General features: G+C 42.4%; 1 protein-coding gene across 3 annotated transcripts; it reads left to right on the forward strand.

Moving 5' to 3' along the window:
• Nucleotides 1–1,584: 1,584 nt before the first annotated feature.
• SPG21 (SPG21 abhydrolase domain containing, maspardin) lies at nucleotides 1,585–24,067 on the forward strand. Of its 3 annotated transcripts, XM_084888160.1 has the most exons (10): nucleotides 1,585–1,815; nucleotides 2,833–3,004; nucleotides 7,913–7,999; nucleotides 10,830–10,991; nucleotides 14,895–14,975; nucleotides 16,124–16,269; nucleotides 18,099–18,207; nucleotides 19,993–20,100; nucleotides 22,309–22,449; nucleotides 23,364–24,067. In XM_084888160.1, exons 3-10 carry the CDS (start codon nucleotides 7,937–7,939, stop codon nucleotides 23,478–23,480), a joined length of 927 nt encoding a protein of 308 aa, XP_084744286.1. In that variant the 5' UTR covers nucleotides 1,585–1,815; nucleotides 2,833–3,004; nucleotides 7,913–7,936; the 3' UTR covers nucleotides 23,481–24,067. The 3 variants fall into 3 exon arrangements, with proteins under 3 accessions (XP_084744286.1, XP_084744285.1, XP_084744287.1); XM_084888159.1 differs by lacking the exon at nucleotides 2,833–3,004; XM_084888161.1 differs by lacking the exons at nucleotides 1,585–1,815; nucleotides 2,833–3,004 and adding an exon at nucleotides 3,238–3,370.
• Nucleotides 24,068–24,543: the final 476 nt, after the last annotated feature.

Raw genomic sequence — 24,543 nt, forward strand, 5'->3', positions numbered from 1 at the left:
ATTCATTCAATATCCCTTTGGTACATAATGGGAGCCTGAACATTTGCTAAGGTACTGGTTCAGTGGTCGGCAAACTCATTAGTCAACAGAGCCAAATATCAACAGTACAACAATTGAAATTTCTTTTGAGAGCCGAAAACCGACTACTGCGCATGGGCCACGAAGTTTCAATCGCACTGTACGTGCAGGCCGGCACTTGGAAAGAGCCACACCCAAGGGGCCAAAGAACCACATGTGGCTTGAGAGCCACAATTTGCCAACCATTGTACTGGTTGAATCACTCTGTTCTCCCCCATTTCCCTAAATTAAAGCTCCCCACAGAGTTGGACAGGTAATGTGATGAGCACCCATAATGGGTTTACATACAACCAATGATTTGCCAGTCCATTCAACTAATCCAAAATTTAAAAATCTTCAGTGGGAACATGCCCTTTGTGTGGTGCTTATAAAAAAAAAAGACTGCTTCCTGTGACTGACTTGAAATTTCAAAAGAGGGGGTGGGGGCAGGAGTGTGTCGAATGTGTTAGTACACTCTTGGGAAATGTTTTTGGGATTCGTCCAAGTTCTGCACTGGGACCCAAAGCTCCTGAGACGGGCAGAGGTCATAACTAAGGATGCAATTTACTAGGATTCTCCCCTAACCTAAGCCCCATAAACTGCTGCCTGGGGTAAAGGTAAAAATTAAAGGCATTTAGACAGAGTACAAGCTTTCCCTAAAGCAGATTAGGGAGAAGCACAGGACCTTGTGATAGGAGCACTAAAAACTTCCAACAAAAAGACTGGAACGTTATTCAATCTTATTCTTTCAGCAAATATTTTACTCAAAAACTCATGGCGTCTGCAACATCTTCCTTAATAAAAAAAATGATTATACATATATTAATATTCTCTATTTAAGGGAAAGTGACGAAGGATGAAACCCTCAGGACGTCAGCACAAACCTGGGACGGGGGGTGGGTAGGTTCCAGTGGAGGGCAATGAAGGGCGTTTGTAGCTGTGCCAACGGGAAAATAAAAACTTGCCAAGAAAAGAAAGGGTGCAGCCGAAACCGGTTTGGCTCAGTGGATAGAGCGACAGCCTGCGGACTGAAAGGTCCCAGGTTCGATTCCGGTCAAGGGCATGTACCTGGGTTGCAGTGCACAACCCCAGTGAGGGGTGTGCAGGAGGCAGCTGATCAATGTTTCTCTCTCATTGATGTTTCTAACTATCTCTCTCCCTTCCTCTCTGTAACAAATCAATAAAATATTTTTAAAAAGAAAAAAAAGGGTGCAAAGCCCTGCTGGCCCAAGCCTGAACTCAAAGGGGTCCCCTCCAAGCGAAGTGAAGGCAGAGGCAGGTCCCGGGGGGCTCGGCGCCCGCTCCTGCCATTCCCATAACCTCCTCCACGTTAGACCGGGGACCCAGGGCCGACCCTGAGGCAACAGTGGCCTCCTCCCGGCGCCCGCACGCTGGCTTCCACCCCAGGGAAGAAGCCAGAGCCCGGGACTCTCTCTCCCAGGCCCGTGGCCATGGTGACCACCGGAGCCCCGCCCCTTCCTCACGACGTGGCCCCGCCCCCTCCAAACCCGGAAGCGGGGAGAGGCCGCCGATGCGCGGACGTTTCGGGAGGAGGGAGCTGGCGGCCCAGGTTCGCTCGGCCGCGCGCCCCGCCCCTCGGAGGCCGGCGGTCCTGCGCGCCCCACCGCCTGCGGCGCCGGCGGGTCCTGAGCTCCGGCCGCCGGCCCCGCGGGCCCCGCCGCCGCCCCGGCCCCTCCGGTCCTGGAGGGCAGAGCCGCCTGGGGAGGAGGGAAGAGAACGTGGGGGCGGCCACGGCAGGTGAGGGATGAGCGAGGCCCGGGAGGCGGGGCTGTGGTGTGTGATGTGTGCGGGGTTGCAGGTGAGTGTGTGTGTGTGTGCGCGTGTGCGTGTGTGTGTGTGTGTGTGTGTGTGTGTGTGTGTGTGCTGCTGTCCCAGGCGGTGTGACTTTGTGAGTGGGCCGATCCTTGTGACCGTGCACGTGATCACGTGTGTGTGTGTGTGTGTGTGTGTGTGTGTGTGTGTGTGTGACAGAGAGACAGAGAGACTGAGCTCTTGTCTGGTTCACGGGGGTGTCGGGGTGCCTGTGACCCTGCCTCTGTGTGGCTGTCAGCAGTGGGACTGGGAGAAGATGGGGGTCCGTGTGGGGGTCGTCTAGGCCGGTGAGGGTGGGGCGCTCGATCAGGGCAGACTCCTGCAATCCCCTCCTGGGGCCGCGCTGCTGCAGCCCAGGAACGTGTTTCCCAGTAAACTTTTAAGAACTCTGAGCGGAGGCCAGTTATTTTGGAGAATGGGCCTCAGCCTGAAAGTGACAAATGACTTGGTCATTGCTGAGTAGGGCCAGGTGTGAGGCTTGTCTAGAGTCTCTCACTTTTCCTCCTCTCGTTTTTCCTGGGGAGTTGTGAGTTCTTGCTTCTCCACCTACAATGTTGCAGCTCCTGTTCGCACAAAGGAGTAACTTAATAGCTGTGTGCAGTGTTCCAAAAGCTCTTATACCAAGGCAGAACAAGATGAGGTGTCACAGAAGAAGTGTCAAGTAGGCAACTTTTTTCTCCCACGAGGCTTAGAATTAAATGAAAGAGAGAGATAAATCTTCCCCTGAAGATACCTTTAAAGAAAAGTTTGCTATTTTCTGATATGGTAAGTTGCTTTAAAAAGCCAATTGCGTCTCCTGGAGACTCTCAGGTTCAATATTTTGTTATTGCGGTGTTAATAATAATCATAGATTGTGCACATGTAGATCAACTACAGATTGAGATAGTTAAGCTAGTTCTGTGACAAACATTGGTAAAGATTTCATTGGCTGTAAACTGGCAGGTTCTGCTGAAACTGAGACATAAATGCTGGTAATTCTTGGTGCGCGCTCACACTGGCAGTTTTATTGACAAGCAGCTCTCGGGAGGACCAGGTGGCCAAAGCACTCCGGAGAGGGGCTTCCTTGGGCAAGATCAGGCTAATCCCTGCAGCCCTTTCCCCACCAGCGTGACAGGTGAGTGTGTTTTTGTGAAGAACTGAATTGTGAGAGATCAGATCAGTGTTGAGCTCGGGGCCCACATTCTTTCTTTTTTTAATCCCGGCCAGTTTGGTCACAATCTCGGTTAACCTTTTTTGCCATATACAGAAGGTTCTTCTTGTGACTTGGAAAAGTATCCCCCTGTAGTGAATGAAAGAGAGTTGGGAGAACAAACTTCCTTTTCATACTGCTCACAGCTGCTTTCCCTTTTTCCACTTCGATGTCAGTTGGTCATACGCAGCATTTGCTCTCTGTCTTACCTTTCATGTACTGCCAAACTAGCACAAGTGTTAAAATCACTTGCCTCTACAAAAATTTAGTCACAGGACTCTCTCCAGCAAGGTTAGTTATAAAATGCTATGATGCTGGGGTGGTTGTGAATAATACTGAGGACTGTGGTAAGGAATATTTTTCTATTTATTGCTACGGGAAGAAGTGGGTGACAGTCAGTGTAATGTGCTTGTGTATAGTAGTTTGGTTAGTCCATTACAGTTGATTGCAAACTGTGAATAATTGTTTTATGCCAAGTTCGGTAAATCTAGAAGGAAGCTTTCTGCTTTTGATTAGCTAAGGTGTTTTATAAATGTATTGGGTAGATTATTTATTTATTTTTTTGCTAAACATGTTTTTGATGTTTTCTTCTGTAAAATAGTAATTGTTTATGGTAATGCAATAATTTAAAAAAAAAGTCTCTGTTAGGAACTATTTAGATGATATAGGAATATTTCAAGTCTGTCCAGGTTGAAAATAGTCCAGAATTAACTATATATGCTAGCTGCTTTCAATTAAAAAGTGGTAAGCAGCTCAGAGAAAGGCTATAGTTCAAATGGCTAAGATTTTTTTTTTTTTTGCATATTATCCTTTTATTATATAGAGTAGCAACTGTCTTTATAATTCCCCTACCCCATTATGCAGGTAGAAATAGAAATTTAGATAACAGATAGACAAAAATATTCCATAAATATTCCATATTTAGCTACCAAGCTTATTATTGATAGATAGTAAGATAAATAAGATTATGATAACATGGTGTATTGTTCCCTATTTTAAAATTTAACTCAGTTCAAATGGCTTTCTATCACAACACTATGAAGAAAAAAATGAGCCTGCTGTGTCACTCAGTGGTTGAGGGATGACCCATAAACCAGGAGGTCACAGTTCGATTCCCAGTCAGGACACATGCATGGTTTGGGCTCAATCCCCAGTGTGGGCCATGCAGGAGGTGGCTCATCAATGATTCTCTATCATCACTGATGTTTCTATCTCTTTCTTCCTTGCTCTTCCTCTCCCTAAAATCAATAAAAACATATCTTTAAGAGAGAGAGAGAGAGAGAGAGAGAGAGAGAGAGAGAGAGAGAGAGAGAGAGAGAGAGAAAGGGAGGGAGGGAAGGAGGGAGGGAGGGAGGGAGGAAAGAAGGAGGGAGGGAGGAAGGAAGGAAGAAAGGAAGGGAGGGAGGGAGGGAGGGAGGGAGGAAGGAAGGAAGGAAGGAAGGAAGGAAGGAAGGAAGGAAGGGACCTATATCTGTCCAAACGTTTCTCCAGGCCACTATCCTGCTGTTGACGGGGGTTATTCAGTCAGTGTTTTCTTTTTTTTTCTTTTTATTTATTTATTTATTTATTTATTTATTTTTTTTACATATTTTCTTGATTTTTTTTTTTATTGCCCCCCTCCCTCCCTCCCACACATCCCCTCCCTCCCCATAGTTTTATGTCCATTGGTTGTACTTATATGCATTTATACAAGTCCTTCGGTTGATCTATTATCTCCCCCTGATATCCCTACCCTCCCCACTGTAATTTGACAGTCTGCCTGTTGCTTTACTTTCTCTATATCTGTCTCTTGGTTCATCAGTTTATAAAGATCTTTATCATCCACTGATGTGTGAGGTCATGTGGTGTTTCTCTTTCGTTGATTGGCTTATTTCACTCAGCATGATGCTCTCCAATTCCATCCAGGTTGCTGCAAATGATGAGAATTCCTTCTTCTTTATGGCAGCATAGTATTCCATTGTGTAGATGTACCATAGTTTTTGGATCCAATCATCTGCTGACGGGCACCTAGGCTGTTTCCAAATTCTGGCTATTGTAGATTGTGCTGCTATGAACATAGGGGTGCATATATCCTTTCTGATTGGTGTTTCTAGTTTCTTGGGATATATTCCTAGAAGTGGGATTACTGGGTCAAATGGGAGTTCCATTTTCAGTTTTTTGAGGAAACTCCACACTGTTCTCCACAGTGGTTGCACCAGTCTGCATTCCCACCAGCAGTGCACGAGGGTTCCTTTTTTTCCGCAACCTCGCCAACACTTGTCGTTTGTTGATTTGTTGATGTTGGCCATTCTGACAGGTGTGAGATGGTACCGCATTGTTGTTTTGATTTGCACCTCTCGGATAATTAGTGACTTTGAGCATGTTTTCATGTGCCTTTTGGCCTTCCTTCTGTCTTCTTTTGAAAATATTCTGTTTAGGTCCATTGCCCATTTTTTAATTGGATCATTCATCTTCCTTTTATTTAGTTGTATAAGCTGTCTGTAAATGTTGGAGATTAATCCTTTATCAGTGGTAATATTTGCAAATATGATCTCCCACACCGTGGGCTTTCTTGTTGTTTTATTGATGGTTTCTTTTGCTGTAAAAAAGCTTTTTATTTTGAAGTAGTCCCATTTGTTTATTTTCTCTTTAGCTTCCATTGCCCTAGGGGCAGTATCAGTGAAGAAGTTATTTTGGCATACGTCTGAGATTTTGCTACCTGTGGATGCTTCTAGTATTTTTATGGTTTCCCGTCTGATGTTTAAGTCCTGTATCCATTTTGAGTTTATCCTTGTGAATGGTGTAAGTTGGTGATCTAGTTTCATTCTTTTGCATGTGTCTGTCCAATTTTCCCAACACCATTTATTGAAGAGACTGTCTTGACTCCATTGTATATTCGTGCCTCCTTTGTCAAATATTAATTGAGCATAGTGATTTGGGTTGATATCTGGGTTCTCAATTCTATTCCAAATGGCTAAGATTTTTAACATGTTAATATTTAAGAGAAAATGGATATGCAAAGAATGATTTTCTTTATTTCAGTATGAATTAAAACTATATGTGTGCACAGTGTGATGTTCAGGATAAGACTGGCTAATGGTTTTCTTGATACTTTAGAGCAATTTATGATTTTAACAATTTTTTCTAACAGTACCATCTTAGCATTGAGAGAAGAGACCATTGTTATAATGTCAAGGTTGTGAATCAAATTTAATATTGGATGTCTACATCTACCATTTCCTTGGGGTTCAATTGAGTAATCCCTCAAGGTCAGAGATTAGCAGATGAGACTGCTGAGTGCCCTGTGTGATGAGGGAGAAGATGTGGAGGTCCCAGGAGGCAGAGCTCCATTGGTTTTATTTATTTATTTTTAATATATTTTTTATTGATTTCAGAGAGGGAGAGGGGGAGAGAGATAAAAGCATCAATCATGAGAGAAAATTATTGATCAGTTGCCTTCTGTAAGCCCCACACTGGAGATCGAGCCAGCGACCCAGACATGTGCCCTGACCAGGAATTGAACTGTGACCTCCTGGTTCATAGGTCGACACTCAACCACTGAGTCATGCCCACTGGGCGAGCTCCTTTGATTTTAGAATCCCCTGCTCCTGATCAGTCCAGAGAGCTCCTCTAAAATGACAGCTCAGAGTCAGCCCAGAAATTAAATCCTAAGATCCCGAACTCATCCTAGCCCTCCTAGGAAATCCAGGCTTGCCCTGAGGTAGAGGACAGAGTACATTGTAGGTATCTGAATCCTACGAAACTAATGGGTGGGAGTTCCTTGTTTGGCAATAAGAATCTACAACAGGGAACTATGATTTCAGGTTCCTGTTATGACAACACGCATGCCTGAGCAAAGAGACCGGCCTTTAAATGGAAGATGCTCAGCCTGTTCAACACCCATAGTTGCCCAAGTTAGAAGGGACTCTAGGGTTGCCTAGTTCAGTCTCCTTGGGACATAGTCATTCATTTAGTCAACAGATAATGCCTGCTGTGTGCCAAGCACTGCCCTAGGTGTTGGAGATACCATGGTGAAACAGTCATGGGTGAGAAAACTAGCCCAAAGAGGGCCGGTGACTGTTCTGAGGGCACAGAACTATAAAAGTAGAAATCACTAATCTCACTACAAAAGACCATGCATTTTTTTTTTTTGTAAAGGCACATATTTTGTTTGGTTGCTAGTTCTAGTGCCTTCAAGCCTCCCCTAATGTATTATCATAGATCTTTGGAGCATATTAGATCATTTTTAATCACACTAATATGAACAGCAATTTTCCTGTATTTTGCATTAAGAACTACATGTGAGGTTCTGAAGTTATGTTCCACTACAGTTAGATTTATGGCATTTGGTGAATTGATCAGGAAGCAGGCTTACATTAAATCCTTTCTTTAATGTGGACTGTTCCCTATAATTCTATCAGACAGGAACATCTTTATTAAGATGGGTTAATAAGATATTGTCAAAAGATAGGGGATGGCACTGCACTTGGGAATCATTTAACTAGGACAGCAGTCTGGTGTCAGAAAAGACTGTCCTGCATCTGGTCCCGGCTCTGAATTAGCCAGGGCATCTCCGTTAAGTCGTTTACATTTTCTAGACCAGAATCCTCTTTTGAGAGAACTAGAGGTGTGAATAATTATCTCTCAAGGCCCCTTTCTGCTCTGAGATTCTAGCATTTCACCAAATTGTTTTTTGTGTTTTCAGTATATAACAGCAAGTTGAAAATGGCTCATTTCCTCAGTTTTTCCCTTTTAAGTGTGCATTGTTGGTATAGCTAGACTAGACTGTACATTTAGTTTTGATGTGAACATGAACTCTTGATGTGAAATATCATATGCTTTTATTTATTTCAGGGTTAACCTCCATTTCAGCTAATCATGGGAGAGATTAAAGTCTCTCCTGATTATAACTGGTTTAGAAGTACAGTTCCCCTTAAAAAGGTATGTATGGTTTTACTACACTTCTTATTTCCAAAATCTTATATTGTTTTTGTATGTGATTTAGATGTTATGTCTTACAGTGTTTGAGAGTAAAGATTATTGCCAAGTATCATGACTTTGGGTTTCAGAGCATAAAGTTTGTCCCTTCTCTGTCACGTACAGTCAACTCTTGAGGCTCGTTCAAGAGTAAAAGTGAATATAAATATACTCGTTATTTTATAATTACTTTTACATATTCAAGCAAGCAAGAATACTTGTACTCCTTAGTGTAGTTTAGTGGAAAGCTTACAGCAATAGCAACTATACAGTAAAGGCAATCAGATTCTGTTATAAAGTGTTTTTCTCTTCCTCAGATTTAAGATTTACATGGGTTACATTAGAGGTCCTATGTTAGCAATGATTTATTCACTCTGCCATGGTCATCTTCTGGAAACTTTATTTCCCTGGGATGTCCAAAGCACCAAACACTTATTTTGAAATTTTACTATTGACTCCAAGTCCCAGATTAATCCTAGATATTTTGAAATCATATTAGACAAGGGCTGTTTATGTCACAGAATAAAATCTTTGCTTATCTCCTTGCAAAAGTATTAAGAATCTATGATCTGATGATCATCTATGTCTCTGTTATTTTGTCAAGGTAGACAGCTGAGGAAGTATCAGGATCATGCAAATTTGAATTAATAACAAAATTACTCTCCATATAAAAATTTGAGGTACAGTTTTCCAAGTATAGACAGAGTACCTGCTACATACCTGGCACTGTTGTAGGAAGTCCCCAGATATCTTATTTAATTTTTTTCAGTAGTCTAACAAAGTGGCTAGTGGTGTGCCCATTTTATAGATAAGAAAACTGAGATTCACAGTGGTTTGCTTGTTAAAGGTTGCCCAAGTTAGAAGGGATTCTAGGGTTGCCTAGTTCAGTCTCCTTAGGACATAGTCACTCATTTAGTCAACAGATCATGCCTGCTATGTGCCGAGCACTGTTGTAGGCTAGTAGATTGGGATTAAAATCAAATTAATCTGACTTCAAAGCTGGACGTATTTGACTGTTTACCAAAGGGAGCCCTCTTTCTTCATGCTGCCCGGGAAACCACTGCCCGCGCTACAAGGAGAAATGGCCTCTGGAGTCCTCTACTTTGTCCCTCCCTCAGCTTACCTCATCTGAGCGCCTCTTGATGGACTCCCTTAACAAGCCGATCACCAGACCCAGAACAACCCAACCCCATCTAAATAGTCTAAGAAGCAGTGATAGAAAGTTGTTTTATTGATGTGATTTTCTGTAGTTGACAGGTCAATTTGGCCCACAAAAGTCATGATAAATGTGCTTGATAAATTTTGTGGTGCTAGATTTTAAATTATCAAGCAGATATTGTGACTTCTAAAGGAATTCTGACAAAATTGCCATTCAAAGAACTCTGAAGAAGTTGAAGAGATCAACAACCTTTGTGTTTATGGCTTATAGTTAGAACATACTATGTCAATTATATCTCCATGAAACTGGGGATGGGGTGGGGAGAGAAATAAAAAAAAAGAACATGCTATTTTTTGTTATTTGTCTTCCAAATTGGATTATTGAAATAATTTTCTAGAAAACTTTAGAGATCTTTTCTCATATGAATTTTATTACTATAAGATTGAGATTTACTGTGTGCACTGTCAAAGCCATTGATAGATTTTTACCACAATTTCAGCAGAAAGGCATGAAAAGCAAAAATGTGAGCAATAAAAACATAGGACACAAACATGCGTGTGAGACACTGTTGTGACCACCTGTGGCCTTTGCTCCCGGTGACGGCGGTGACCGTGGTCAGTGTGCTGCCGCCAGAGTGACACCATGGGGTTCAGCGCTGTCAGCTCAGAAAATCAGACCTGGAGGCCTTGAACTTTTTAATGTGAAAGTAGGGTGAATATTGATTTGCATTGGCAAAAGTTCAAACCATTATTGTGCTTTTCCAAATACCACCAAAAGTCAAAGGAAACAAAAGTTAAACTAATATGCAATGAATGATACTAATATCTAACACTGACTGAACTCTGAGCATCTGCCAAACTCTGCTGAGCGCTTGAATAATCTCAGCTCATTTAAAGCTCCTCGTTTTCCCCTGTTGGGTCGAGAACCATTAAATCAGGGGGCTTTCTGAAGACCTTCCTCCTTCCCACCCACCTTCCCCCAAAAAAGCCAGTTTTTCCTGTACCCACTCCCCACACTGACGGAGTGATCTGAAACCTTCTCCTGGGACAGTGACACCGCCTGCCTATCCCTCCTCTCCGGCAGGAGTCTCGCCTTTGGAAGCTGTTCTAGATCAGGTTCCTGAAGCATCTTCGGAGTGGTACCATCTCTATCCAGGCTCTCCCTCGCCTTCCTCCGTTCACACTCTGACCCTGCGGATCCAGTCAGCCCTCTGGGCCAGCCCTGGAGAATGGTTCTGCAACCCGCCCTTCTCCTACACACACACACACACACACACACACACACACACACACACACACGTATAAGGAAGAAACAAGATGCCATATACAGTTTACTGTTTAGTGGTTAACAAAATAGACTTCATATAATCATAGACGGAAAGGAAAATTAAAAGCTGGTAGAAAAAGCAGCTTTTCGGAGGACTATAAAACAGCTCTGTGGAATATTTCCTCAGCACCAAAGGAGGAAAAGGAAACCAAAGCAGTTTATTTTACGTATTACTCTGACCCCTCCCCCCAGGTTACCTTTTAACAAACAAGGCAGTGGTATTAAAATTGTCAGCAAAATCACAGTGTGAAGTTAACAATACAAAAACCGAATCTGAAAGACTTTTCTTTTTTTTTACTTTCCTTCCAGATCATCGTGGATGACGATGACAGTAAGATATGGTCGCTGTATGACGCAGGTCCCAGGAATATTAGGTGTCCTCTCATATTTCTCCCCCCAGTCAGCGGAACTGCAGATGTATTTTTCCAGCAGATTTTGGCTCTGAGTGGATGGGGCTACCGGGTGATAGCTGTAAGTGTTATTGATTCAGTATTCCAGTTCAGGTCCACATTTTGTGGGGGGTTTTGTGCTTCTATTTCTGATCAACTGTAGTGAAGGGCACATTTTTTATTGAGGCAAGGTGCTGTTTTTCTTTTTTAAAATGTGAGATGAAGCCTCTCGAAGGAAGGTGGTATGGTACACAGACATACAGAAATTTGGACAGACCTCTGTCGGAAGTGTTCTGCTCTCTCTCGTAGCTTTTCTGTGCATCCTCTCCTGACCCTCTTCTCACAAGTCTGATCAGTAGGAAGCATTGTCCTTGTTTATAGATGAAGAAACTGAGGTCCAGGCCATTTAAAAATATATATATATTTTATTGATTTTTTTACAGAGAGAAAGGGAAAGAGATAGTCAGAAACATCGATGAAAGAGTCATCAATCAGCTGCCTCCTGCACGCCCCTCACTGGGGATGTGCCTGCAACCAAGGTACATGCCCCTGACCTGAATCGAACCCGGGACCCCTTAGTCCGCAGGCTGACGCTCTCCAGGGGTCCTCAAACTTTTTAAAGTGGGGGCCAGATCACGGTCCCTCAGAGAGCTGGAGGGCCAGACTATATGAACTACTAATTCCTACTGTAACACCTCGGCTGCACTCACTGCCCAAAAAACCTGGCGGGCCAGATCAGACTCCTCTGCGGGCCGCATGTGGCCCGCGGGCCGTAGTTTGAAGACCCCTGCGAGCCAAACTGGTTTCGGCTCCAGGCCATTTTAGTGATCACACAGCCAACAGGTGGTGGAGGGAAAACCACGCTCAGTCTTCTGACTCCATTTCCCCTCCTTGTTTAGTACACCACTGCTTTCAGGGAGGTGAGCATCGAATACTAGGCAGCAAAGAGATCTAGCATTGGGTGACTGGAAGCTTCTGTGTATATATATATATATATATATATATATATATATATATATATTTTTTTTTTTTTTTAATATATTTTATTGATTTTTTACAGAGAGGAAGGGAGAGAGATAGAGAACTAGAAATGTCGATGAGAGAGAAACATCGACCAGCTGCCTCTTGCACACCCCCCACCGGGGATTGCCCGCAACCAATGTACATGCCCTTGACCGGAATCGAACCTGGGACCTTTCAGTCCGCAGACCGACGCTCTACGACTGAGCCAAATCGGTTTCGGCTATATATATATATATATTTTTTTTTTTTTTAATTGATTTTTTACAGAGAGGAAGGGAGAGGGATAGAGAGTCAGAAACATCAATGAGAGAGAGACATCGATCAGCTGCCTCCTGCACACTCCCTACTGGGGATGTGCCTGCAACCAAGGTACATGCCCCTGACCGGAATCGAACCTGGGACCCTTGAGTCTGCAGGCTGATGCTCTATTCTAGGGGTGTCAAACTCAATCAGAGAAGGGGCCAAAATCTAAAATCCAGCCTAAATCGCGGGCCGAATGGTTTACTGAACACTAATAAACTGACAATGTCATAAACTGACAGCGGAGTGCAGTGATGACAGTGCAGTGCGGGCCACATTGCAAGGCCTGGTGGGCTAGATTTGGCCCGGGGGCCGTGTGTTTGACACATGTGCTCTATTCACTGAGCCAAACTGGCCAGGGCATGGAAGCTTCTTAAGACTTCTCTGTGAAAGGCTGGTGGGGAGGGCATTGTGGCTGTGACATTTCTTGGCGTGCCTCAACTGTAGGGACAATGGAGGGTGGTCTCTGGCTTCCAACGAAGGGGACTCTTGTGCTTTGGAGCTGGCAGTTGTTCCTGGGACCTGGGACAGTATCATGTAAATAGTACTTCCCTTGGGACTATTGCTGCTGTTACACATTTTATTTACTGTCTTAACGGAAAGAAAACGTGGGCCAGATCTCTTCTCTTAGAAGGTAACCAAAAATTATATTATCCACAAATAGAATTTTAATAGTAAAAGAATAGAATAGAATTTGTTTTGTGGGCACCACCAACAGGGACCACACAAAACAAACGAATTCCCCTTCCTCCTGACAGCCCTTGTCTTTCCTGAGAAAACTATCCGCAGCCACTGCCGGCTGCCTTCCTCCCAGGTCCTTCCTTCCCTGGTAAACTCCTCCAGATTCCTGAACCGTTCCTCATATGGCACCTTCGAGTCTCTGCAACATAACCTCTCTTGTTCTGGGATTTCAGTCATCCCTCCTGCGGACAGCCGCCCATGAGAGCAGGGTGGTGACCGCCCCGCTCCCAGCCCTCTGCTGCCTCACACAGCACAGCCTTCCCGTGGCCACTGCGGGTCAGCCAGGAGGAGAGCGCACCCAGCTCTGTCCCTCCCAAGAGCGCTGCCCACAGCTGGCTTTGTGTATCCCTCCAGCTGGCTTTTTTGATATTTTGCCTTCTGTCGGGTTTCTCCTTCTTGCCCCGAAGCTGCTTGATGTGGGGTTTCCCTGTTTCATTAGCCAGGTAATAAAAGCCAGCAATGTTTCAAAATTACTTTGTTCTTTGAACAGAATGCCTAATCCCATGAGGTTTTGAAACTTATTAGGTGTTTGTTAGTATCTAGCAGTTAAAACGCACAGATACCTTTTTCATTTAAGTTTTTAAGTGAAATCTACAATTCGCATGCAGCTGTAAGAAATAACACACAGAGATACCCCTTTAACCCTTTGCCCAGTTCTAATGGCCGCATTGCCCAAGCATCATACAGTATCACAGCCAGGGTATTGATACTAATATAATCCATCCATCTTATTTAGATTTTTCCAGTCTTACTTGTACTCAGTTAAGTGTGCAGTAAATTGTATACAATTTTTTCACCTGTCCAGAGCACAGATCTTTTTAAATTAAAGGTTTCAGCCCTGGCCAGGTGGCTCAGCTGGTTGGAGTGTCGTCCCATAGGTTTCAGGTTCAATCCTGTATGGGAGACAGCCAATCAATGTCTCTCTTTCTCCCTCCCCTTCTCGTTAACCCCCCTCCCCCCCAATGTTTCTCTCTCTCTCTCCTCCCCCCTTCCTCTCTCATCTCTCTCTTAGGGTATCATCTTATTCAAATTCTCAATTTTCTGCTAGGAAGAGTCTGTTCTCCATGCTGTCTTGAAATAGTAGAATCTTATCCACAAATAGAATTTTAATAGTAAAAGTAACACAAAATTTAAAAGTACATCAAATCTGAAATGATCCCATAATTTACACGGCAGTATTTATTCTAATGATTTATTAATGACAAAAATGCATGTAAGTACTTAAAACAACAAGCCTGTCAGATGGGTTTTACATATTATTAAAGAGAGGGAATTATTAGGTGACAAGCCTGAGTTCCCTAGAAAAGAGTTAGTGACTTGTGCGCATATATATATATATATATATATATATATTTTTTTTTTTTTTTTTTTTTTTTCCCTCTTCATCATCAGCATTAATAGATGGGTGACTTAGGGTCAAGCACCATACTTTTTTGGTCACAAAATAAAAAGTTCAAGAAATTATACAGACTAAGTCAATTGAAAAAAAAGGAACAATTTTATTGAATGCTCCCTTAAAGAAATACTACACAAAAGAGAGGGAGCTCTCCTTAGAACAGATTTTGTTCCTAGCTCTCCTGAGCCATAACTCAGAATGAATTTAGATGTAAGGAGAAACTATTTCTTTACTTGAATGGGTTCTGATCTATGCACCTTTGAACCTCAGAGTTTCTCAGCTATTTGGAAAGGAAATTGATGTGTTAAAATTGTTATTCACATAATATCACTAGAATGTCCTTACTTTTTATTCTTCTTAGAATTGGTCTGTTAGATAAAATGTGAATTTTGAAATTTAGGAAAAGGTGAGAAACATATTTTCACATATTTTGAATAAGGAGCAAAACTTGAGCAACTGAAAAATGCTATGAGAGTCCTAAATTTTTATCAGTTATAAAAATAATAAATTGTTTTATTATTTCAGTTGCAATATCCAGTTTATTGGGACCATCTTGAATTCTGTGATGGATTCAGAAAGCTTTTAGACCACTTACAATTGGATAAAGTGAGTACCATGAAACTAATTTCTTACGTGTGACTTTAAAGCAACATTTGCGTTATAAAGCCTGGTGTTGTTTTTCTCTTATTTTTTAAATAAAAGGTCTTTTAAGATAAAAGTCACATACCATACCCTTTTCAAGTCTATAATTCAAAGATTTTTAGCATATGTACAGATATCTGCAGTCATCATTACAGTCAATTTTAGAACACTTTTTTCACTCCAAAAAGAAACCCCATACTCGGCAGTCCCTCCTTACCCACCCTCCGCCTAACCCTGGCAAGCTACTCTACTTTCTGTCTCTATGGATTTGCTGTTCTGGATATTTTGTATAAGTGAAATCATACTATTAATATATATGGTATTTTCTGACTGGCTTCTTTAGCTTAACATAACGTTTTTGAGGTCCATCCATGTTGTAGCATGTATCAGTACTTCATTTCTTTTTATTGTCAAATAATATCCCATTTATGAATATAGCACCTTTTATTTAGTATCCATTTGTTAGTTGTTGTACATTTGGATTGTTTCCAGAATACTTGGCTATTATAAATAATGCTGTACAAGTTTTGGTGTGGACATGTTTTCAGAGTGGAATTACTTAATCATAGTGTTTGGGGTTTTTAAAAATATGTTTTTATTGATATTTAGAGAGAGGAAGAGAGAGGTATAGAAAGATAGAAATACTGATGAGAGAGAAACATCATCAATCAGCTACCTCCTGCACACCCCCTGCAGATTCCATACTGGGAATCGAGCCACAACCCTGGCATGTACTTTGACTGGAAATTGAACTGGTGAACTCTGGGTCCGTGGGTCTATGCGTATCCACTGAGCCACAACAGTTCAGGCCTGAGTCATAGTTTTCTAAACGGAAACTGCCAAGTGGTTTCATTTTCTAATGTAATCTATGAAGAGTATTTCTTTCACTTGTATGATATGTATGCACAGTTTTATTGTTTTTCGAGGGGTGCATAAATTGCATTTACAATATTTCCTAAAATTCTAACTGCAATAGATAGTTTAGTCTGTGGGCTAGTAGTGACATTCTCTTCTTCGGTTGGTGACAGTTAAAACAATGTGGTGGTGTTTTTTATATTTATGTCCAGGATTAATCATTGTCATAAAACCCCCCTTTGCTTGTTTACAATTAGGTTCATCTTTTTGGTGCTTCCTTGGGAGGCTTTTTGGCCCAGAAATTTGCTGAATACACTCACAAATCTCCCAGAGTCCATTCCCTCATCCTCTGCAATTCCTTCAGTGACACCTCTATTTTTAATCAAACTTGGACTGCAAACAGGTAAGGACATAAACATTTGGCCAAAATTTTTACCATTTTTGTTCAATGGAATTTTGGAAATGTTGGCTTTTGTGGGTGTTTTTGGTGTACCAGCGAGGGAATTCATTTCTACTTCTGTCTTCTGAAACCTCTCTGGCTTTTAAAATTAGAAATAGTCATCTTTGCAAAAGAAAATAATTGAATGAACTCTGAATTCAACTATTTCATTTACTCTAAATTATTGTGTAACTTTGTTTAATATGCATTCATAAACTCTTACAGTTTCTCTTCAGTGTACATGCAGCTATTCTTGTGTTCTACGTGTTGCACTTATTATTTTATGTAAACACTAGAGGCCCAGTGCACGAAATTTATGCACTGGCGGGGGAGGGTCCCTATACCCGGCCTGCGCCCTCTTGCAGTTTGGGAGCCCTTGGGAGATGTCCGACTGGCAGTTGGTTGGACATCCTTAGTGCTGCTGAGGAGGCAGGAGAGGCTCTGCCACTGCCGCTGTGCTTGCCTGCTGTGAGCCCAGCTTAGGGCTTCTGGCTGAGCAGAGCTCCCCCTGTGGGAGCACATGACCACCAGGGGGCAGCTCCTGTGTTGAGTGTCTGCCCCCTGATGATCAGTGCACATCATAGCGACTGGTCGTTCCACCATTTGGTCAATTTGCATATTAACCTTTTATATAAGATTTTATGTTTGACTGAAATGGTTTCTTTAGGCATTTGGCTTCTCATTTTTCATCGTATTCTATTGTAAATCTGTGTACAAATTACTTTTTTCCTTCCTTTTCTGGGTTAGTTCCTTTAGATATGTTCCCCAAAATGGATAGAGAGAGCAGGGGTGGGGAATGTCATTTGGTCTGGCCCTGCCAGGAAATGGAGACTTAGAAAGTTTAGAAACTTGACCCAGCTAAAAAGAAGTAAGAAATGGTGCACCTTGAAAATGACTTCATATTTTCTCATTGCACATAATATAATCAAACACTGCTACAGTTAAATATTTTACCCTTTGTTCTCCCTGCGTGATCTACAATAATAATCTGCTTTGTGCTGATATTTACTGCTGTGTTTCTGACAATTACCTGAAAGAGAAGTTGGGGTGCTTCACTGGGTTGGGAAAAGTTTGCTAAATTAGAAAGCTGGCCCAATTAAGCAAGTTTATTCTATATTTATAAAAGGCTAGGTTGACTCACGCATGCGCAATACATATAAAGCTCTCCCTGGCACCAATTGTACGTATGTGTTTGGTTTTTTTTTTTAATATATTTTATTGATTTTTCTTACAGAGAGGAAGGGAGAGGAATAGAGAGCTAGAAACGTCAATGAGAGAGAAACATCGACCAGCTGCCTCTTGCACACCCCCTACCGGGGATGTGCCCACAACCAAGGTACATGCCCTTGACCGGAATCGAACCTGGGACCTTTCAGTCCGCAGACCGACGCTCTACCACTGAGCCAAACCGGTTTCGGGGTACATATGTGTTTTGATATGTCATTGTCAATCATAAATTTGGTTGACACTTATATTATAAAGGGCGAATAAAGATATTAAAGTATTTTTTCTAATTAATTTCCTTTCAATGTGCATAAATCTGTGCACCCAGCCACTAGTCACTTATAATTATTTAAATCCTCAAAAGTTTAGTCATATTAAACATAATTCTTTGGGAGCTCGGGAAAAGTGTATATAAAAACAAGATGCTGAGTACTTTGAAAGGAGGAACTAGGTCTTTTTATCTCTAGATCCTAAGTAGCTAATATAGCAACAACACTTCAGGGTTGAATAAATATTTGCTATTTATGTCTAGTCTTGGAAGTTTAAATTATAAGGTCTTTGTTTTACAGCTTTTGGCTGATGCCATCATTTATGCTAAAAAAAATAGTTCTTGGAAACTTTTCATCTGGCCCAGTGGACCCTGTGATGGCTGATGCCATTGATTTCATGGTGGACAGGGTAAGGATTGTAGCATTGGGGTGGTGACAACTTATACTGGGAGTTTTCATGTTTGCTTGGTTCCTGAAGAAACATCTGTCTCATTGAGGATGTATTAGAGGTGCTTATTGAGTAGCCTTCCATATTAACATTAATATATCCAAAAGATATTACTGCTGGTAATTCCTCAGAATCATTGTGGGGATTTTTTCAAAATATAGATTCCAGACCATCAAACTGAAATTCCTGGGCATGGGATCTGGGATTCCTGTATTTTTATTCCACTACCCACTCCTACCTTTCCGAGGTGAATCTGAGGTAGCAGCTCTATAGGCTTGCACTTATTTATTTACTAGAGGCCCAATGCATGAAATTCGTGCAAGGGGCTTGGCCCTCGCAGCCTCGGCTTCGTCCTGAAGGTCATCTGGAAGATCATCTGGAAGGTTATTCAGCTGCCCTGTCTAATTAGCATATTATACTTTTATAATAGACTAGAGGCCCAGTGAATAAAATCCATGCATGGGGTGGAGGGGTTGTCCCTCAACCCAGCCTGCACCCTCTCCAAACTGAGATCCCTCAAGGGATGTCAGACTGGGACTCCTCAAGGGATGTCAGACTGGCCGTTTAGGCCTGATCCTGGAAGGTAGTTGGACATCCCTCTCACAATTGAGGACTGCTGGCTCCCAATTGCTCACCTGCCTGCCAGCCTGATCAACGCCTAACTGCTCCCTGCCAGCCCAATTGCCCCTAACTGCCCTCCCCTGCAAGCCTGGTCACCCCCAACTCCCCTCCCCAGCTGGCCTGGTTGCTTAAAACTGCCCTGCCCTGCTGGCCATCTTGTGGTGGCCATCTTTGACCACATGGGGGTAGCCTTCTTGTGTGAGGGTGTGAGGGTCAATTTGCATATTACCTCTTTATTATATAGGAATTTTACATTTTTTATTTATTGATTGTTTTAGAGAGAGAGAAGAATGGAGAAAAACATCAATTTGTTGTTCTACTTATTTATGCATTCATTGGTTGATTCCTGTATGTGCCCTAACTTGGCATATCCAGATGACGCTCTAATTAACTGAGCTACCCACCCAGGACTAGCCTTGCATTGGGCTAGTTAATATTTCTGATGTCTTATCCACCTCTAAGATCTCCTAAATATTTATCTGTTGTCTTTTTTTGTTGTTGTTGTTGTTAATCCTCATCTGAGGATATTTTTTCCATTGATTTTTTTAAAGAGAGGTAAGTAGCGTGGGAGGGAGGAGAAAGAGAGAAAGATAGATAGATAGATAGAGAGAGAGAGAGAGAGAGAAAGAGAAAGAGAGAGAGAGAGAGAGAGAGAGAGAGAGAGAGAGAGAGAGAGAAATGTCAATGTGAGATGGATATTGATAGGTTGCCTCCGTAAGTACCCTGACCAGGGCCAGGGGTTAAGCCTGCAACTGAGGTACAGGCCCTGGACTGGAATCGAACCTGAAGCCCTTCAATCAGGCTGCCATTTATCCACGGAGCCAAACTGGCTAGGGCTCTCTGTTGTCTTTGAGCTACAGGAACTGGCTTGCTGCCCATGGGCATGGAGTTGAAAAAGCAGTGCAGGTGGAAGACTAGGAAAGGCCAGGTTCCCAGAACAGAAAAATGCCCCCATCAGAGACGCCTCGTTGGTGGCTCTCAAATACATGTGTTTCCTTGTCAGTGACCTTCCTGGCTCCCTGACACATGATCCCTCCTTTGTAAGCACAAATATTATCCGTGGATTTAATGGAAATGTGAAAAACAAAATTAATTCAAAAACTTTACTTGTGTTTCTTTCCGTAGCTGGAAAGTTTGGGTCAGAGTGAACTGGCTTCGAGACTTACCCTGAATTGTCAAAATTCTTACGTGGAACCTCATAAAATTCGGGACATCCCTGTAACCATCATGGATGTAAGCTTCCTTTTAAGTGAAATAGATGCTTTATCTTTTTAAATGTGTATGTCAAGATTCTCCTCATAATTATTTTATAATTTTCTCAATGTTCTTCAAAGGCAGCTTGGATTTTTTTTTTAATCTCTTCAGCTTCCTTAATTCCAAAACAATCTGTTTATTGCTTATCCTATATTTTTCTTGGCAGGGATAACACAATCAAAATCAGAATAAATTTAATCAAGCGTGGTAATTCTTACCCATTTTGGTGTATTTATTTTTATTCTTATCAATAAGTATTACACTTTAGCTATTATACATCTGGGCATAAAGATAAGGTGCCTCAGGAGAGCAGCAAATCAAGAATTCCATAAAGTCTAATTAGTGCAGAAATTCCTTATATTTTTGAGTTATGGTAAATTATACATAATAAAATTGACCATTTTTGAGTGTACAGTTCAGTAGCATTAAGTACATTTACAATGTTGTACAACCATCACCATTATCTAGTTCTAGAACTTTTCATCATCCCAAATTGAAACTCAGTACCCAGTAAACAGTAACTCCCCATTGCTCCCTCCTCCAAGTCCCTATAGCCAGGTTGTAGCATGTATTAGCATGTCATTCCTTTTTAAGGCTGAATAATATTCCATTGTAAGTGTATACCACATTTAATTACCCATTCACCTGCAGATGAACATTTGGGTTGTTTCCACCTTTTGGTGATTGTGAATAATGCTGCTGTGAACATGGGTGTGCAAATGTCTGTTTGAGTCTGTACTTAAATTCTTTTGGGTATATACCTAGAAGTGGAATTGCTGAGGTCACGTGGTAACTCTGTGTTTAGCTTTCTGAGACGCCACGATATTGTCCACAGGGACTGTTCCATTTTACATTCCCACCAGCAGTGCACCAGGGTTCCAGTTGTTCCATGTCCTCACCGACACTTGTTATTTTCTGTTGTTTGATATTGGCCATCCTAGTGGATATGAAGTGGTATTTTATTGTGGTTTTGGCTTATACTTTTTTAAAATATATTTTATTGATTTTTTACAGAAAGGAAGGGAGAGGGAGAGCGATAGGGAGTTAGAAACATCGATGAGCGGAAAACATTGATCTGCTACCTCCTGCACACGCCCCACTGGGGATGTGCCCGCAGCCAAGGTACATGCCCTTGACCGGAATCGAACCTGGGACCCTTCAGTCTGCAGGTCAACACTCTATCCACTGGGCCAAACTGGTTAGGGCTTGGCTTATACTTTTTTTTTAAATATCATATAACTGTCTTGCCTCAAAAATAGATTTATTCTTAAATTCAAATAACAGGGTATTTTAAAAAGTTGATTTTTGTCAGAAAATTATTCATGATAAGCATGATAACTTTTCATTTTCCACTGTAATCTCTACATTCTGACATTCACCATGACACTGAGCAACCTTTAAGTACTCTCGGTGGAATATCTGCTCCTCATGGTGCATTTGATCTGCGTGCTCATCTTTTAAAACTGCCCATCACTTGGGTACATGGTCACTGAAAACTGTCTCTAAGTTTTAGCAAGATGAGATGCATTTTTTTTGTTTCTTTTAAATTACTTTTGAAAAACATTTTTGCATATGTGTATCAACAGCGGTTTGTGTGGGCATTGAAAAATGTTTAGAATCAAATGCCCCAAACTGTTAGCAATGCCCCCGCCCCCCCCCCCCCCCCCCCCCCCCGATCCCCAGGGGAGGAACTGGACTTTTCCTCATACTTGTAAAAATTTTTGGATTTTTTTTTCTACTGAGCATATACTACTTATATAGCTGTTATTAACTAATAGTAAAATTTTAAAGTTCTTTTAGGGTTTTACAATCTTTTTTAAATTAACTGGCATTTTCCAATAATGATTGTTCAATATCAATATTCTGTTAATTTAGTTAGCTGTGTTTGAGGGAAAAGGAAATCCATAGAAGAATTTCCTCCCCTTCCCCGTCCTCCCCCCCCCCCGCCACCCCCTCCCCCCCCAAAAAAAAAAAAAAAGAATGCAGGAGACATTTGGCAGCAAAATCTGTGGCTCATGTCTTACATTGGATTGCAGTCACTGGGGATCAGCAGGAGGAGGTGGCCCTGACTGCACCGGGGTCAGCCGTGTCTCTTCGTGGGAAGAAGTGCCTGGGACGGCGCTTTCCATGATGTGAAAAGAACATATTAAATCACCAGTAGGTCACAACCTTGTCTTTTCTTAAAAGGTATTTGACCAGAGTGCACTTTCAACCGAAGCTAAAGAAGAAATGTACAAGCTGTATCCCAGCGCCCGGAGGGCTCACCTGAAGACGGGAGGCAACTTCCCGTACCTGTGCCGGAGCGCCGAGGTGAACCTCTACGTGCAGGTGCGCCAGCTCGGGCCCGCCGCGCGTGTGGTGGAGACTTAAAGCCTTTTCTTTTCCATGTGGAGTAAGAGAGCTATAGAATTCCCTGTAGGACTGGGGCATTGATTCAATAAAGCCCGTCTGCATGAATAATTTATAGGATAATTTAAGCAGATGTATTAGAGATCCCCAGGTGACTCCGGCCACCACCCCTCTTCTAAGAACAGCAGCCCCCCCCCCCCCCCCCCCCCCCCGCCTCCACGCGCTGAAGCGCCTTCTGGTGGATGTGACCTTCCTCCTGGGCACGATGACGTCAGTCAGAGCAGGACACCGGGTCTCCACGGGGTCAGTCTGAGTCCCACCAAGTGACTTCTTGATCTATTTTTAATGCATTTCTTAAAAATTAACAAATTTCATCTATAAATACAGCACTTCTTTATCCTCTGCCTAAATGGGTATTAGAATATCGGTGAGATATAGTTTTTGACAATTTGGCAGAAAGTATTAAGAGCCTTTAGAAACAACAACAGTCACGTCCTTTGATCTTGTCATCCACTTGTGGAAATGGATCCTAAGGAGAGAGCCCTAAATACAGAAAAGCTTGGCGCCCAGAGACAGTCAGCAAGGGGCCAGGCAGCGCAGCGGAGGCCGGACGGCCCTGCCCTGCAGCAGCGGAGGGGGGGGTGGACCCCTGCTCATGGAGCAGCAGGCACCACTGCAGATGTTTACCGAGAGTTTGTAGGAACTTGGAGAGACTGGCTACGTATTATTGATAAATGAGGAGCAAAGGTCCCAAACTGGTTTTTAAAAACACTCTTTTGACTTTTCTGTGTTTTCCAATTTTTCTCTAATTAGTAGGTGTTATTCTAATTTTAGAGGTACAGGCATTTACATACTACGGTGACGTTTAAAACAATGATTCTGCATTTCTACAGATACACTTGCTGCAATTCCATGGAACCAAATATGCGGCCATCGACCCATCGATGGTCAGCGCCGAGGAGCTCGAGGTGCAGAAAGGCAGCCTGGGCCTCAGCCAGGAGGAGCAGTAGCTGGCGCTTTGGCTGGCGATGACGAGTGCCCAGCATGTTCTTGTTCCATCGGTGACGTCAGTGCCCGCCCGCCAGCCAGCCTCCGTTCCGCGCGGCGGGCTCACCGGTTGCCGCTGTTCGGAAGGAGGACTGATGGTCACCTTTGTGGCGGCGGCAGCTCTTCTGAGCCAGTGCGACTGTCCCTCTTGGTTTCTAGCTTTGAATTTGACGAAGTACCTTGAAGACTCCCATTTTAAGAATTGTGACATTTTTGCTACCAAAAGTCTTCACCATTGTGTACTTATGTGAATGTTACTTTCTGAGGTTTGGGATTTTGTGGGAGTTTTTCCTTGTCTTTTTTTTTCTTTCCTTTCTTCCTTTTTATATCATTTGCTATAGATACCGCACATCCAGATTGTGTATCAGAAGGACATCGGTTGTTTCTGTGCTGTCTTGTTATAACTGTTAACCAAAGTGCCAAGGTTGTCACCACACCGATTACTCTCCTGCAGGCCACCTACTTGCAATTCCAGTTATGCAAGTTGTTTTGAGGTTTAGCTGTTGTCTTTCTAGCCATTACAGTCATTTGGAATAAAAATTCAATTTCAGTGGGTGGCTTTTATGATTACTGTTTCGGGCTACACAGACATAGGACTTTCTGAGAAGCAAAACCATGGCATTTGCCAAATCAGTGTGACTTTAGGTAACTTACTTAATCTCTCTTAAGCACAGTTTGCTCAGTGTAAAATAACAGTAGCTATCATTTGTTGATCTGGTACTCTGTACCAGGTACTTTTCAGACCTTTTTCCTTCCTTAATGAAAAAATTTTGAACACACATACAGTAGAGAAAATAACATAATGAACCATGTCCCACTCACCTCGCTTCAAAAATTATACAGTCATGGGCAGGGCTCTGTCATCTCTTATCCCACCAGCCCTTCTTCCACCCTACTCCCGTCACTGGGTTACTTTAAAGTAATTTCTGATACCATATGATTTTATAAGTATTTCCATAATGCCATTAACACATTTAGCAGTTCGTCAGTAATTTCTTCATATCATTAGTCAATATTCCCATTCAT

Source organism: Pipistrellus hanaki (assembly GCF_964339955.1).
Source record: "Pipistrellus hanaki genome assembly, chromosome: 1".
Lineage (NCBI taxonomy): Eukaryota > Metazoa > Chordata > Mammalia > Chiroptera > Vespertilionidae > Pipistrellus > Pipistrellus hanaki.